The sequence below is a fragment of the Gopherus evgoodei genome, chromosome 11 (assembly GCF_007399415.2).
Source record: "Gopherus evgoodei ecotype Sinaloan lineage chromosome 11, rGopEvg1_v1.p, whole genome shotgun sequence".
NCBI classification, from domain to species: Eukaryota; Metazoa; Chordata; order Testudines; family Testudinidae; genus Gopherus; species Gopherus evgoodei.
This window is the reverse complement of record NC_044332.1, coordinates 8,084,345-8,096,788: the sequence shown is the minus strand read 5'-3', so window position 1 is coordinate 8,096,788 and position 12,444 is coordinate 8,084,345. Positions and strand designations below refer to the sequence as shown.

General features: G+C 56.3%; 1 protein-coding gene across 1 annotated transcript in view; it reads left to right on the top strand.

Moving 5' to 3' along the window:
• Positions 1-12,444, top strand: part of LOC115659809 (lanosterol synthase-like) — a 62,301-nt gene that overhangs the window by 28,692 nt on the left and 21,165 nt on the right. Inside the window, exons 4-9 of the mRNA XM_030580491.1 lie at positions 345-483; positions 2,434-2,542; positions 3,898-4,019; positions 4,760-4,856; positions 5,846-5,981; positions 11,827-11,935. Coding sequence (XP_030436351.1) covers positions 345-483; positions 2,434-2,542; positions 3,898-4,019; positions 4,760-4,856; positions 5,846-5,981; positions 11,827-11,935 — 712 coding nt within the window. The remainder of the gene's footprint in view (positions 1-344; positions 484-2,433; positions 2,543-3,897; positions 4,020-4,759; positions 4,857-5,845; positions 5,982-11,826; positions 11,936-12,444) is intronic.

Here is a 12,444-nt window from a genome sequence, read left to right as displayed (position 1 = left end):
ACTGGTGTCTTGGCTGTTGGCCATTCTTTGTGCGCGAGCTGGAGCCAGGGCCGGCTTTAGGCTGATTCCCCCGATTCACCGGAATCGGGCCTTGTGCCTAAGAGGGCATCTTAAGTACCTTTTAAATTTTTTTACTCACTTGGTCTGCTCTGGGTCTTTGGCGGCAGGGGGTCGTTTGGTGCTGTGGAAGACCCGGAGCGGATCCCCCACCACCGGAGTGGTGCTGAAGCCCCGAACCACTGCTGGATATTCGAATCAGGCCCCTCAGTTCATAAAGCCAGCCTTGGCTGGAGCGCTGCTCTTTTAATTTGTGTCTGTCCCTGCTCCTGTTCCTTTCTTTGCAGAGTAAATTCTTCAAGGCCTTGCCCCAGGCCTGCACGGCCCAGGAAGCAGCGCTGAATGGGATGAAGTTTTACTCTGGCCTGCAGGCGGAGGATGGGCACTGGCCCGGTGACTACGGGGGACCCCTCTTCCTGCTGCCAGGTATGATGCCATGTGGATTCATAGATTCATACACATGCCAGGTGGATTCATAGATTCATAGACTCTAGGACTGGAAGGGACCTCGAGAGGTCATCGAGTCCAGTCCCCTGCCCTCATGGCGGGATCAAATACTGTTTAGACCATCCCTAATAGACATTTATCTAACCTACTCTTAAATATCTCCAGAGATGGAGATTCCACAACTTCCCTAGGCAATTTATTCCAGTGTTTAACTACCCTGACAGTTAGGAACTTTTTCCTAATGTCCAACCTAAATCTCCCTTGCTGCAGTTTAAGCCCATTGCTTCTTGTTCTATCATTAGAGGCTAAGATGAATAAGTTATCTCCCTCCTCCTGAGGACACCCTTTTAGATACCTAAAAACTGCTATCATGTCCCCTCTCAGTCTTCTCTTTTCCAAACTAAATTAACCCAATTCTTTCAGCCTTCCTTCATAGGTCATGTTCTTAAGACATTTAATCATTCTTGTTGCTCTTCTCTGGACCCTCTCCAATTTCTTCACATCTTTCTTGAAATGCGGTGCCCAGAACTGGACACAATACTCCAGCTGAGGCCTAACCAGCACAGAGTAGAGCAGAGGAATGACTTCTCGTGTCTTTTTTACAACACACCTGTTAATGCATCCCAGAATCACGTTTGCTTTTTTTGCAACAGTATCACACTGTTGACTCCTATTTAGCTTGTGGTCCACTATGATCCCTAAATCTCTTTCTGCCATACTCCTTCTTAGACAGTCTCTTCCCATTCTATATGTGTGAAACTGATTGTTCCTTCCTAAGTGGAGCACTTTGCATTTGTCTTTTTGAACTTCATCCAGTTTACCTCAGACCATTTCTCCAATTTGTCCAGATCATTTTGAATTTTGACCCTGTCCTCCAAAGCAGTTGCAATCCCTCCCAGTTTGGTATCGTCTGCAAACTTAATAAGCGTACTTTCTATGCCAACGTCTAAGTCGTTGATGAAGATATTGAACAGAGCCGGTCCCAAAACAGACCCCTGCGGAACCCCACTTGTTATACCTTTCCAGCAGGATTGGGAACCATTAATAACTACTCTCTGAGTACGATTATCCAGCCAGTTATGCACCTACCGTATAGTAGCCCCATCTAAATTGTATTTGCCTAGTTTATCGATAAGGATATCATGCGAGACCGTATCAAATGCCTTACAAAGTCTAGGTATATTGATTTCTAGGATGAAATAGCTATGCCATGTGCTCTGAGCAGCAGCACCTCCCCGCAGAGTTATCTGCATAGGGATGGGATAGCGGGTGCCAAGCAGGGTCCGCGTGGCCAGGGTCTGCAGGGTCTTTGCTTAGCTGTCTGGGGATGATTCAGGGTCGGGCGCTGTTGCAGACCTGAGCAGGGCAGTGTCTTGTCATTCCCCAGCACACAGGGTGCTGAATGTTTATGGCCAATTGTTTCCCCAAACAATGACCTAGGAAATGCCCTGGCTGCATTGCACTACAGTTAATCCCCAGTGAACGTGTCTTTAATAGGGAGCTGACGTCTGTTGTGAAGCACCAAGAACTACCCAGCCAGTGAAATCCCCTGTCTGGTTTTGCTGAATGGGAGCGGGGTCCTTTGGTGCAGTCTATCCCCAACAGCCTGTTCCATCGCGGGGGCTGAAGCCGGGGTTGCTAGAGAAGGTCATGTGGTTGTTACAGTCTGATGTACAGTCTGTCTGGACATCCCTGATGACCCTTTTGGGTTCCGGCAGATGACGACCTTGGAGCCACTTAGCCTGGGGCTGCAGCTGCGCCTTGTTAGCTGTACGTGCAGTGTGTACTTGGGACTCCTAGCTACAGTGATTTCTCACGTCCTGTGCTGACCATGAAGAGGACACGTGCTTCTCTGAACCAACTAGAGTGTCCCTGTGGCTGAAATCGGGGGGTGGTTTGGCCTAAAGAGTGGACTGTTTTGTCCAACAGGTCTCCTGATCACCTGCCACGTTGCCAAGATCCCACTGCCAGAAGGTTACAGGAGGGAGATGGTGCGTTACCTGCTCTCGGTGCAGCTCCCGGACGGAGGCTGGGGCTTGTGAGTAGCAGAGAAGCTCTCTTCTCCTTATTCCTGCTGCATTGGGCTGATTGTGCGTTCCAGACCCAGTTGACCAGAGAAATGGTTCCTATCTCTTTGTCCCTGCACAACACAGCCAGTGAAAACAGTATAGCAATCTCAGAAGCCCCTTGCAAGCACAAAAGTCAGTTCCATTCCTGAGATGTCTGCCTTGCGCATTGTTATCTGCTCTGATACGGCCTAATATCTCAGACGTTACTGCCAGGCATTAGGTCCTGCTCCACCTGCTTTGTGCTTCCCCTCGCTAGCCCTTCCCGGGTCATGGCATTCCTGGAGGGCGCAGAGCAGCTGTAGCAGCTCGAGGTATGTTAGTAGGGTGGGCCGGCTGGTCATTAAATACACTCAGAGAAGGAGAACACAGAAAAAAGGGGGGAGTGGATCCTTCCAGCAGGCAGGGATGGACTGCCGGGAACATTGCAGGGGTGGTGTCAAGGGCCGGTCTGCAGAGGCGTTCTGGCTGTTACGTGCACTCTGTCTTGGTTTCACTGGAGAAGAATGTCTTTCTCTAGGAGGAGGGTCTGTGATCAGAGGCCTGGGTGAAAGGGGAAGAAATCATGGTAGAAACGTACGCCTGCATTGCCAGCTCTCCACCATTGTCTAGGCAGGTTTCCCTATTCCAGCAGAGGGGAGGGGGACCCAGAGGAGCACTAGGAAACAAGGGAGAATGTTCAAAACTGGCTCATTTTCGGTGTGTCTTACCTCAACCTACTAAACAAAATGACTGAAATCCCACCAGCCCCCAAGCCGGCCCCTGGGAGGGAAACACTCTGATTTCATTAGCAAATCAAGCCCCACTTCGTTGGCACTTCCAGGGTGACTTTAGCTCCAGCAGTGCTGCTGAACTGAATCACGCAGCAACGCAGTGGTTGGGGTTTTGGAGTACTCGGTGTTGGCGTCGCTCTGCTCCCCTTGGCTTGACGAGAGCACTTGCCTATGGCTTCATCGGGGACCAGCTAGGCCATGGCCGAGTGCTTCGGAAGCTCCCCCGCAGCATCCAGCGCTTGGCCTGGCTCTCTCTTCCATGTGGGAAATGGCTCAGAGCTAAGCTGAGTGTGAGACTGCTGGAGCTGCAGTGCCGGGCAGGCCAGCATGTGGTGTGACCAGAGCCTCCCTTCACCATGGGTTGACCATTAGAGTGAGGGGCTGGGAGCATTTTGTTCTCGTTTCCCAGCAGCTTGGCCCATGGTGGATGTTTTTCGGTTAGTTTGCCTGGTTAGCTTTAACCGTCTGCTTAGGTTCGCCCCAGTGAAACCAGTCTCGGTTGATTGCAGAAGTGCTCAGCCGCGTCTGACTTCCTTGCTCTCTGTATGTGGCAGGCACGTGGAAGACAAATCGACAGTGTTTGGCACAGCGCTAAATTACACATCCCTGAGGATCCTGGGGGTTGGGCCGGATGACCCGGACCTCGTGAGGGCTCGGATCAACCTCCACAGCAAAGGTCAGCATATGGCTGGAGCTCTCTGGCATCCTATCCTCCCCCCAGCAGCCATGAGGCTGGGACTGTTGAGAAGGGCTTGCCCAGCTCCGAAGGGGTGAGTGGTAGGTGAGGGGACATGCGACCAGAGTGGAGTGAGCCTTTGCAATGGTTTGTCCTTGGCTGCATGGCAGCATGTGCAGTTCGCATGTTAGTTTCTGCCCTACCATGCTTAGCTTCTCCCGGCTTGGCCTGGCTGTTGCGGCACGTGTGGGATGTCACAGCCTATGCCGCATCCTGCTGTGCCAGGACCCTGCAGCACTTACCTTCTGGGGTGATGGTGAAACTTCAGCTTCTTCACCAGTTGTGAATGGTTCCTTTTGGGAGGCAGGGTACTCATGAGCCTTGCAAACATCCAGTCCATCTCAGCAGTCGGTTGTGGGTTAAATCGCCATCTCCAGCCCCCCTCGTATGGCTTAGCTTCACTACGTGGCTCCATGACACAATGCTCAGTGGTCTCACTGGCTGCACCTTCCGGAGAAAATGTGCCCTTCCCAGGTGTCATTTCTGAATGGCTGTGTCTGTCGGGGCGCAGTGCCCATCATGCACCCGCTGCACCAGCCTGCAGCTCTCCAGGGCCCCTGGCCTGCCACGCAACCAGACCAGGATTCAGGAGCTCTTTTCATGCCCTTTCACATAGCAGGGTCTGTGTCCCTGGCCCCCATGGCTACCGTCAGAGCCCAGATCTGCGTGTATCTCTCCAGGTGGTGCTGTGGGAATCCCGTCCTGGGGGAAGTTTTGGCTGGCCGTCTTGAACGTTTACAGCTGGGAGGGAATGAATACGCTGTTCCCTGAGCTGTGGTAGGTGCTATTCTTATCTGCAGAGTGTATTGATTTTCAGTCCCAAGCCACAGCCCCGTCCCCTCCCAGCAGCAGCACGCAGCAGAAAGCCCAACGCTGAACACCAGGGACTTGAGAGCAATCCCTGGCCTGCACCAGTTCCCCATTCTCACGCTCAGCCTGGGCCAGCAGGCTCCACGGAAACTAGGCAGCATTCCTGGCACGGGGCATGGGTTGATGGGGGAGGGATGTGCTGTTGATGACCTCTCCCCCATCCAAGCTCGACCCACCTGCTTGACCTCCAGCTTTCCTGCCCTCTCTACCAGCCACCAGACCCACACGTTGTGCTCTCCCCAAGACTCTCCCTCCTGTGCTGGGTCCTGACATGGTTCCTCCGCATTTGGCATGCCATGGCTGTCCCTGACCTGGAACTGGGCTTGCCGCAGACTCCCCCAGCGCTCAGGGACAGCTGGTGCCTGAGTTGGCCGTGGGACCAGGAGCAGGGGGCGGTGTGAGGTGAAGGAGTTCAGGCAGCTGGCTGATTACAGGGAAACCAGTGGCAGCATTGCCCACTGGCATGTCCCCACAGGAGAGGCTGTTTATTCCCTGCGCCTCCCTCCACACCCCGCTGACATGAACCACAGGGAATCAGATGCAGTCTGTGGGCAGAGGCCCTGCCCAGGATAACAGCCTCACTGGGTTGCTGGGAGAGCCCAGAACGCTCTCCTCGGGCTGGAGCAGACAGTCTCCTGGCTCCAAACGAGGGCTCCAACTTCTCTCCCAGCTCCCCCGCACCCCAGGAGCATGGAGCAGCGGTTGCCTGGGGTCTATGCGTTGTCCTGAATGGCTGCTCTACCGCTCAGGCAGCGGCTATCCTGGGCCCCGAGTGTCTCCTGGGCACATTACCCCTCTGACTGCCCTGCAGCCCTGTCCTTAACTGTGCCCATGTCCCTGCGGCCCCCCACTTCCCATCCCGCACACTGCCGACAGCGTCCTCTATTGTGTGACAGGCTGCTCCCGGCCTGGATGCCAGCCCACCCCTCCACGCTCTGGTGCCACTGCCGCCAGGTGTACCTGCCAATGAGCTACTGCTACGCCACACGCCTGACTGCCGAGGAGGATGAGCTTGTCCAGAGCCTGAGACAGGTAAATGAACTCCCAGAGCACCCTCCCCGCTCCTCACCCTGTGGTACGGTGGCCTGTAGACCCTTCCCACCATGGCCCAGCTGTGTCTAGTCACATGGACCCGAATCTCCTCATTGGGTGCAAATCCCAGCCCCTGCAGCCCCTGGCAGTGCTTTGTTGGAGATTCCTGTAGGCTTGTTGTGATGTGATCCCCACGTCAGCCCCTTGTTTCCCCATCTCACCAGAGCTTCTGGGTCTTCCCCCTGCCTTGGCACTAACTGCGAAGGCTCTGAGCCACGTCCCAGCTGCCTCTGTCTGACACCTCCGTCCCTCATGCTGCCTGTCTGTTACCAAAGAGGAGCTCAGGGTGGCACTCTCCCCTCGTTCTCTGTGGTGAAGACTTTAGCAACCCTGCCTCTCAGCGTCTCGTCCTCCCTGGTTGTTCCACTCGCTCCCTGCTGATCTAGCAGGGCCAGCAACTCTCACCAGCTTCCTGGTTCTCTGAGACTTACAGGCTGCTGGCCATTCAGGTTCCCTCTGAGCCTCTGTGATGGAGTAGGGGCTGTCTGTGTGGGGAATGGGAGAGCAGGGGAGGACTTTAGGGGATGGACGATACCGGAGCCTGTAACCTGAGCTAAGTAAGGGAGGGGAAAGGTCAACACCTTTGCCCGGGAAGGAGCACAAAGGAAGGGAGTGGCAGGAGGGAAGCAGTTTGAGTTTGGGCTTGGGGCTGGATGGGCGGAATTCAGGGTATCCTAGCTAGGATCCAAGCACCCTGAAAGCCCAGAAGGACTCGATGGAGGGGTCCTGACTGTGCCTGCAAGCTCTGCTGTAACCGGTGTTCCTGTTGTCCAATAAACCTTCTGTTTTACTGGCTGACCAAGAGTCACTGTGGGTCCCAGGAAGAGGGGTGCAGGGCCGGACTCCCCCACACTCCGTGACAACTGGTGGCAGCGGCGGGAGATACTGCACCCCGTGAATGGCGCTTCCTGTAGTAAGTGACTGGGGAGCAGTAAAACGAAGGGGTGATTAACCCCTGGGAGTGTGTGCCCAGTGAGAAGGACTTTGCAGTAACAGGGTCCCCCGGGGGATTGCAGTGAGCAGTCCCAGGGGCGGAGGAGTCTGCAGCTCGACCCTGGCAGAGAGGTGGTGACCTCAAGAAGGGCTGGTGCACTAGGGGTCCCCCTGGAAACCGTGGGGAGCGGCGAGCACCCCAACCTGTGAGTGGCCAGCAGGAAGATGTATGCCAAGCGGCGCAAGTGTGACCTGCTGGAGCTGTGCAAGCAGAGGGGGCTGCGCCCGGGGAGGCTCACCAAGGGCCAGCTGATTGCCCAGCTGGAGCAGGGAGACCGCATGAATGAACGGAGCCCTGTCTCTGAGGGAAGCAGCCTGCAAGAGGCAGCGCAGGCACCAGTGTCTGTCCCCGCTGGGAGTGGTCAGCCGGTGGACGAGGGCTTCCCAAGACACCCCCTTCCTAGGCCTAGGGGAAGGGCGAGGAGGAGCCCAGTGAATACGGAGGGCACCGTGACCCCCCCAGCCAGCAGGGGATCCTGCCAGCAAAGCTCACCCCCCAGCAGGGGATCCTCCTGGCGATGCTCGGCATCCCTGGAGCGGATGTGGCTGGCATAGGAAAGGGAGCTGAAACGGGAGGAGCTCAAGTTAAAGAGGCAAGACCTGGAGGAGAAGGCGAAACAGCATAAACATGAGCTGGACCTGGCCCGGCTGAGGAGCAGTGAGGCCCCGGCTGCGGTGAGTGAGGGGGGACCCAAGCCTACAAAGAGCTTTGATAAGCACTTGCTGCCCTGGCGTAAGGAGGGGGAGGACATAGATACCTTCCTGACGGCCTTTGAGAATGCCTGCGAGCTGCACAGGGTTGACCCTGCACCCAGTATCGCAGTTCTTACCCCCTTACTGGACTCCACAGCCGTGGAGGTGTACAGCCGACTGAAAGGGGTGGAGGCAGAGGACTACGAACTGTTCAAACAGCCCTGCTCTGCGAGTTTGGGCTGACTCCTGAGATGTACTGGAAAAAGTTCCAGAGCCAGCGTAAAACCCGTGAGGTCACATACCTACAACTGGTCAACCGGGCGCAGGGGTATGCCCGCAAGTGGACAGCTGGGGCCCAAACTAAAGAGGACCTACTTGACCTATTCATACTGGAGCACCTGTACAAGCAGTGCCCGTCCGACTTGAGGCTGTGGTTGATGGACCAGAAGCCGGAGAACCCACAGCACGCAGGCCAGCTGGCCGACCAATTTGTGGACAGTCGGGCAGGGAATGGCAGGGAGGAGTCTCGAAGGAGCAGGCCTGGCTCAACGCAGAGAGAGAGTCATCGTGGGACCTCCCAAAGGGGGCCTATGGAGAACCTCCCCAAAAGGGGAACAGCCAGCATCAGGTCCCTCCAACCCACTCAAAGGGACCCACGAAACATGGGCTGCTATCGCTGTGGCCAACGAGGCCAAATACGGGCCCAGTGCCCCAAGCTCAGGGACAGACGAAGCAGATCCATCCCGCAGAGGGTGGACTGGGTAAAAACCCAATCGGAGGAGGGGCTATATTCCCAGGAAAGGGGGGCTGGCAACATACCACCTGTGAAGGAGGGAGGAGGTCCCCAGGTCAGCTCCTCTGGGGGGCTGGATGCTCCCAGGCTCCGGGTTTTTGGTTTACTGGGTGGGCGCGGGGCTGCTCCTCTGGAAAGAGTGCATTGTTTCCCTGGAGGTAGATGGGAGAGAGGTCAGGGACATGCTGGCTTTGGGGGTGATCCAGCCGTCTGCCAGCCCTTGGGCCTCGCCAGTGGTGCTGGTCCCCAAGAAGGATGGGTCAATCCGGTTCTGTGTGGACTATCGAAAGCTCAATACCATTACCGTATCTGATGCCTATCCCATGCCCAGGCCTGACGAGCTCCTAGACAAGCTGGGAGGTGCTCGATACCACACTACTATGGATCTTACAAACAGCTGCTGGCAAGTGCTGCTGGATGCAGATGCCAGGCTGAAATCGGCCTTTATCACCCCTCTGGGGCTCTACGAGTTTCTGACCCTGCCCTTCGGCCTCAAGGGAGCGCCGTCCACCTTCCAGCGCCTGGTGGGTCAGCTACTGAGGGGGATGGAGAGTTTTGCCTTGGCATGTATTGACGACATCTGCGTCTTCAGGCAGACCTGGGAGGACAACATGTCCCAGGTTAAACAAGTCCTGGACCGACTCCGAAAGGCTGAGTTAACAGTAAAGGCTGAGAAGTGCAAGGTGGGGATGGCTGAAGTATCTTACCTGGGCCATCGGGTGGGGAGCGGCTGCCTGAAGCTGGAACCAGCCAAGGTGGAGGTGATCAGAGACTGGCCTGCTCCCCAAACCAAAAAGCAGGTCCAGGCCTTTATTGGGATGGCGGGGTACTATCGAAGGTTCGTGCCCCACTTTAGTGCCATAGCCGGCCCCATCACTGAACTGTGCAAAAAAGGGAAGCCAGACAAGGTGATCTGGACTGAGCAGTGCCAGGAGGCTTTCTGGGCGCTGAAGGAGGCTCTGGTTAGTGGCCCGGTTCTGGCAAACCCAGATTTTGACAAACCCTTTATGGTGTTCACCGACGCCTCAGACACGGGACTGGGGGCGGTGTTAATGCAGCTGGATGAAAAGGGGGAGAGACACCCCATCGTGTACCTGAGTAAGAAGCTGCTACCACAGGAACAAAGCTACGCGGCCATCGAGAAGGAATGCCTGGCCATGGTGTGGGCCCTTAAGAAGCTAGAGCCATATCTCTTTGGGCGACACTTCACCGTGTACACCGACCACTCTCCCCTGACCTGGCTGCACCAGATGAAAGGAGCCAACGCCAAGCTCCTGAGGTGGAGCCTGCTCCTGCAGGACTATGACATGGATGTGGTCCATGTGAAGGGAAGTGCCAACCTGATAGCGGACGCGTTGTCCCGGAGAGGGGGCCCTGACCTTCCCCAGGTCACTGGGCAGAGTGACCCCGCTCAGTTCAGTCTCGAAGGGGGGGAGAGATGTGATGGAGTAGGGGCTGTCTGTGTGGGGAATGGGAGAGCAGGGGAGGACTTTAGGGGATAGACGATACCGGAGCCTGTAACTTGAGCTAGGTAAAGGAGGGGAAAGGTCAACACCTTTGCCTGGGAAGGAGCACAAAGGAAGGGAGTGGCAGGAGGGGAGCAGTTTTGAGTTTGGGCTTGGGGCTGTGTGGGCGGAATTCAGGGTATCCTAGCTAGGATCCAAGCACCCTGAAAGCCCAGAAGGACTCGATGGAGGGGTCCTGACTGTGCCTGCAAGCTCTGCTGTAACCTGTGTTCCTGTTGTCCAATAAACCTTCTGTTTTACTGGCTGGACAAGAGTCACTGTGGGTCCCAGGAAGAGGGGTGCAGGGCCGGACTCCCCCACACTCCGTGACAGCCTCCTTACGCCTTCCCTGTCACAGCTGATACTTCTGTATGTTGGCATCGTGTAGGCTACATTTCTGTTCCTTCAGGGGGGTGTTGCTTGACTGAGCCACGTGGTCCTTCTATGCTTTCCCTTTAGCTTAGGGCTGAGGTACGACTGGCCTGTGCTGGCATGATACCTCTGTGCAGTTTCTGAGCTCTTGTTAGCAGATGGAAAGGCTCTGTGTAACGCAGGCCAGAGAATGTCACTCAGTTACTCTGGACTGAGCCCAGCGGCGTGTCTGGCTGCAGTACAATGTGCCCTCCAGAAAGGCAGCCAGTCGGGAGCTGAAGACATCAAGAGATGGAGAGTCTGCCAGTTCCCTTGGCAGCTCGTTCCTGTGGTTGATCATCCTCGTTGTTCACTGTTCGGGCCTCATGGCTTCAGCCACTGGTTCTTGTTCTGCCTTTCTCCGCTGTTCGGTACCTGGTATCTTCTCCCTGTGAAGGTTCTTCTACCAGTCTTCTGCTAGTCTTATTTCTGATACTCAGTGGCCAGGACAGTCATGGGAGGCCCGGGAGTGCCTGCCTCAAACAGCCTGTGTAGGCGCCGCATTAACACTCTTCCATTGCTGGTAATCTAGGCTGATGGGAGGGGTGGAGGGAACCCTATGGGGCAGGAATTGGGGTGGGCTTTGGGGAAGGAAGGAGAGAGCTGGGAGAGCAAGGTAGGAAGGAAAGCCAAGGGCAGAGTGTCTGGGGTCGTGCAGGGAGCAGGCTTTCCCTGTGAATGCTATGGCAAGGTACGTACCACGCACTTGCTCACAATGCCTAAGGCCTGCACTTTCCAAAAGGAGGAGTGATTTTTGGGATGCCCTGTCAGGCCCCCAGGAGGGTCTGATTTGAGAGCACTGAGCCCTGCCCTCTATGAATCAGACTTGATGTCTCAGGCTGAGCACCTGACACCCCTAGGCCTGAAGGGGAGTTATGTCTTTGGGGCTGTCTTCTTCCTGCCCATTGGGCCCTGGGAGCCCTGCTGTGAATTGGAGCGGGGTGAAATCCTGCACACAGGCCTCCAGCCAGAATTAAGTTGAGCCGTTAGCCCTCCCTACTGCATGAGTGTGCTCCAGCATGTTCCCCCCATTCTGGCCTGTGTGGCCCCCCCACCTTTGGGCTGTGTGCCCCCTCCAGGCCGCGTCGCATCCCTGAACCCCCCTGAGGTGCTCTAGCACTGTCTGAAGGTGCTTTCTCCTCTTGTTAACTCTCCTTAGCAAAGGGTGCTGGGAGCAGCTCCCACGTGGGACCTGTCCTGGTGGCTGGTGTGGAGCCACAGGGCGGGCCAAGCAGCACTGCCCTCCTTCCCCAGTGCTGCCCTGTGTGCTCCATGCTGTTCTCCCCCTGGCCGCGAACACCGCCAGGCTGACACTTGCAGCTGTCTCATGGTTCTGCTCCCATGGCGCGCTAGTGAGTGGATGGCTAATCTCCTGCCTGTTCCCTTCCAGGAGCTGTACGTCCAGGACTACGCCAGCATTGACTGGCCGGCCCAGAGGAATAACGTGGCTGCCTGCGATCTCTACACCCCGCACAGCTGGCTGCTGACACTTGCCAATGGTGAGTAGGGCACTGGCTGGGCCTGGCCAGGGCAGGGCCGGGGGTAGCTGATGTGCAGGTTGTTTTCTGTCCCCACGGCCGTGAGTCACTGGTGGAGTTGAGAGCTGCCCCATAGCCTTACATCCGACCCCAGTGCAGCCCCCAAGCTGCCCGTCAGCCTTGACCTGCCAGTGGGATCTCAGAATGGCTAAGGACCAGAAGCTGGCGAGACTTTAATAATCTGGGAGGGAACGCATGTGCTTAACAAAGCAGTGCCCGCGTGGCCTCAGCACAGAACCACCGTTACTGCCCTGCCCAGTGGGCACAAGGGCAATCTGTGTGTGGCATTGGCTCGCTTGCATCAGCCACAAGCCAGCAGCAACCACTGTGGGTCCAGTACGTAGGAAAGGCGAAGGGCTCTGTGCTGATTGCTGCTGAAGGAGGCTGAACCCAGGGATGGGGGAAGCTCTCTCGGGCTTGGGGCCAGGCCCTGCTCGCACAGCAGTTGCTAGCAGACAGCTGGTTAGAGT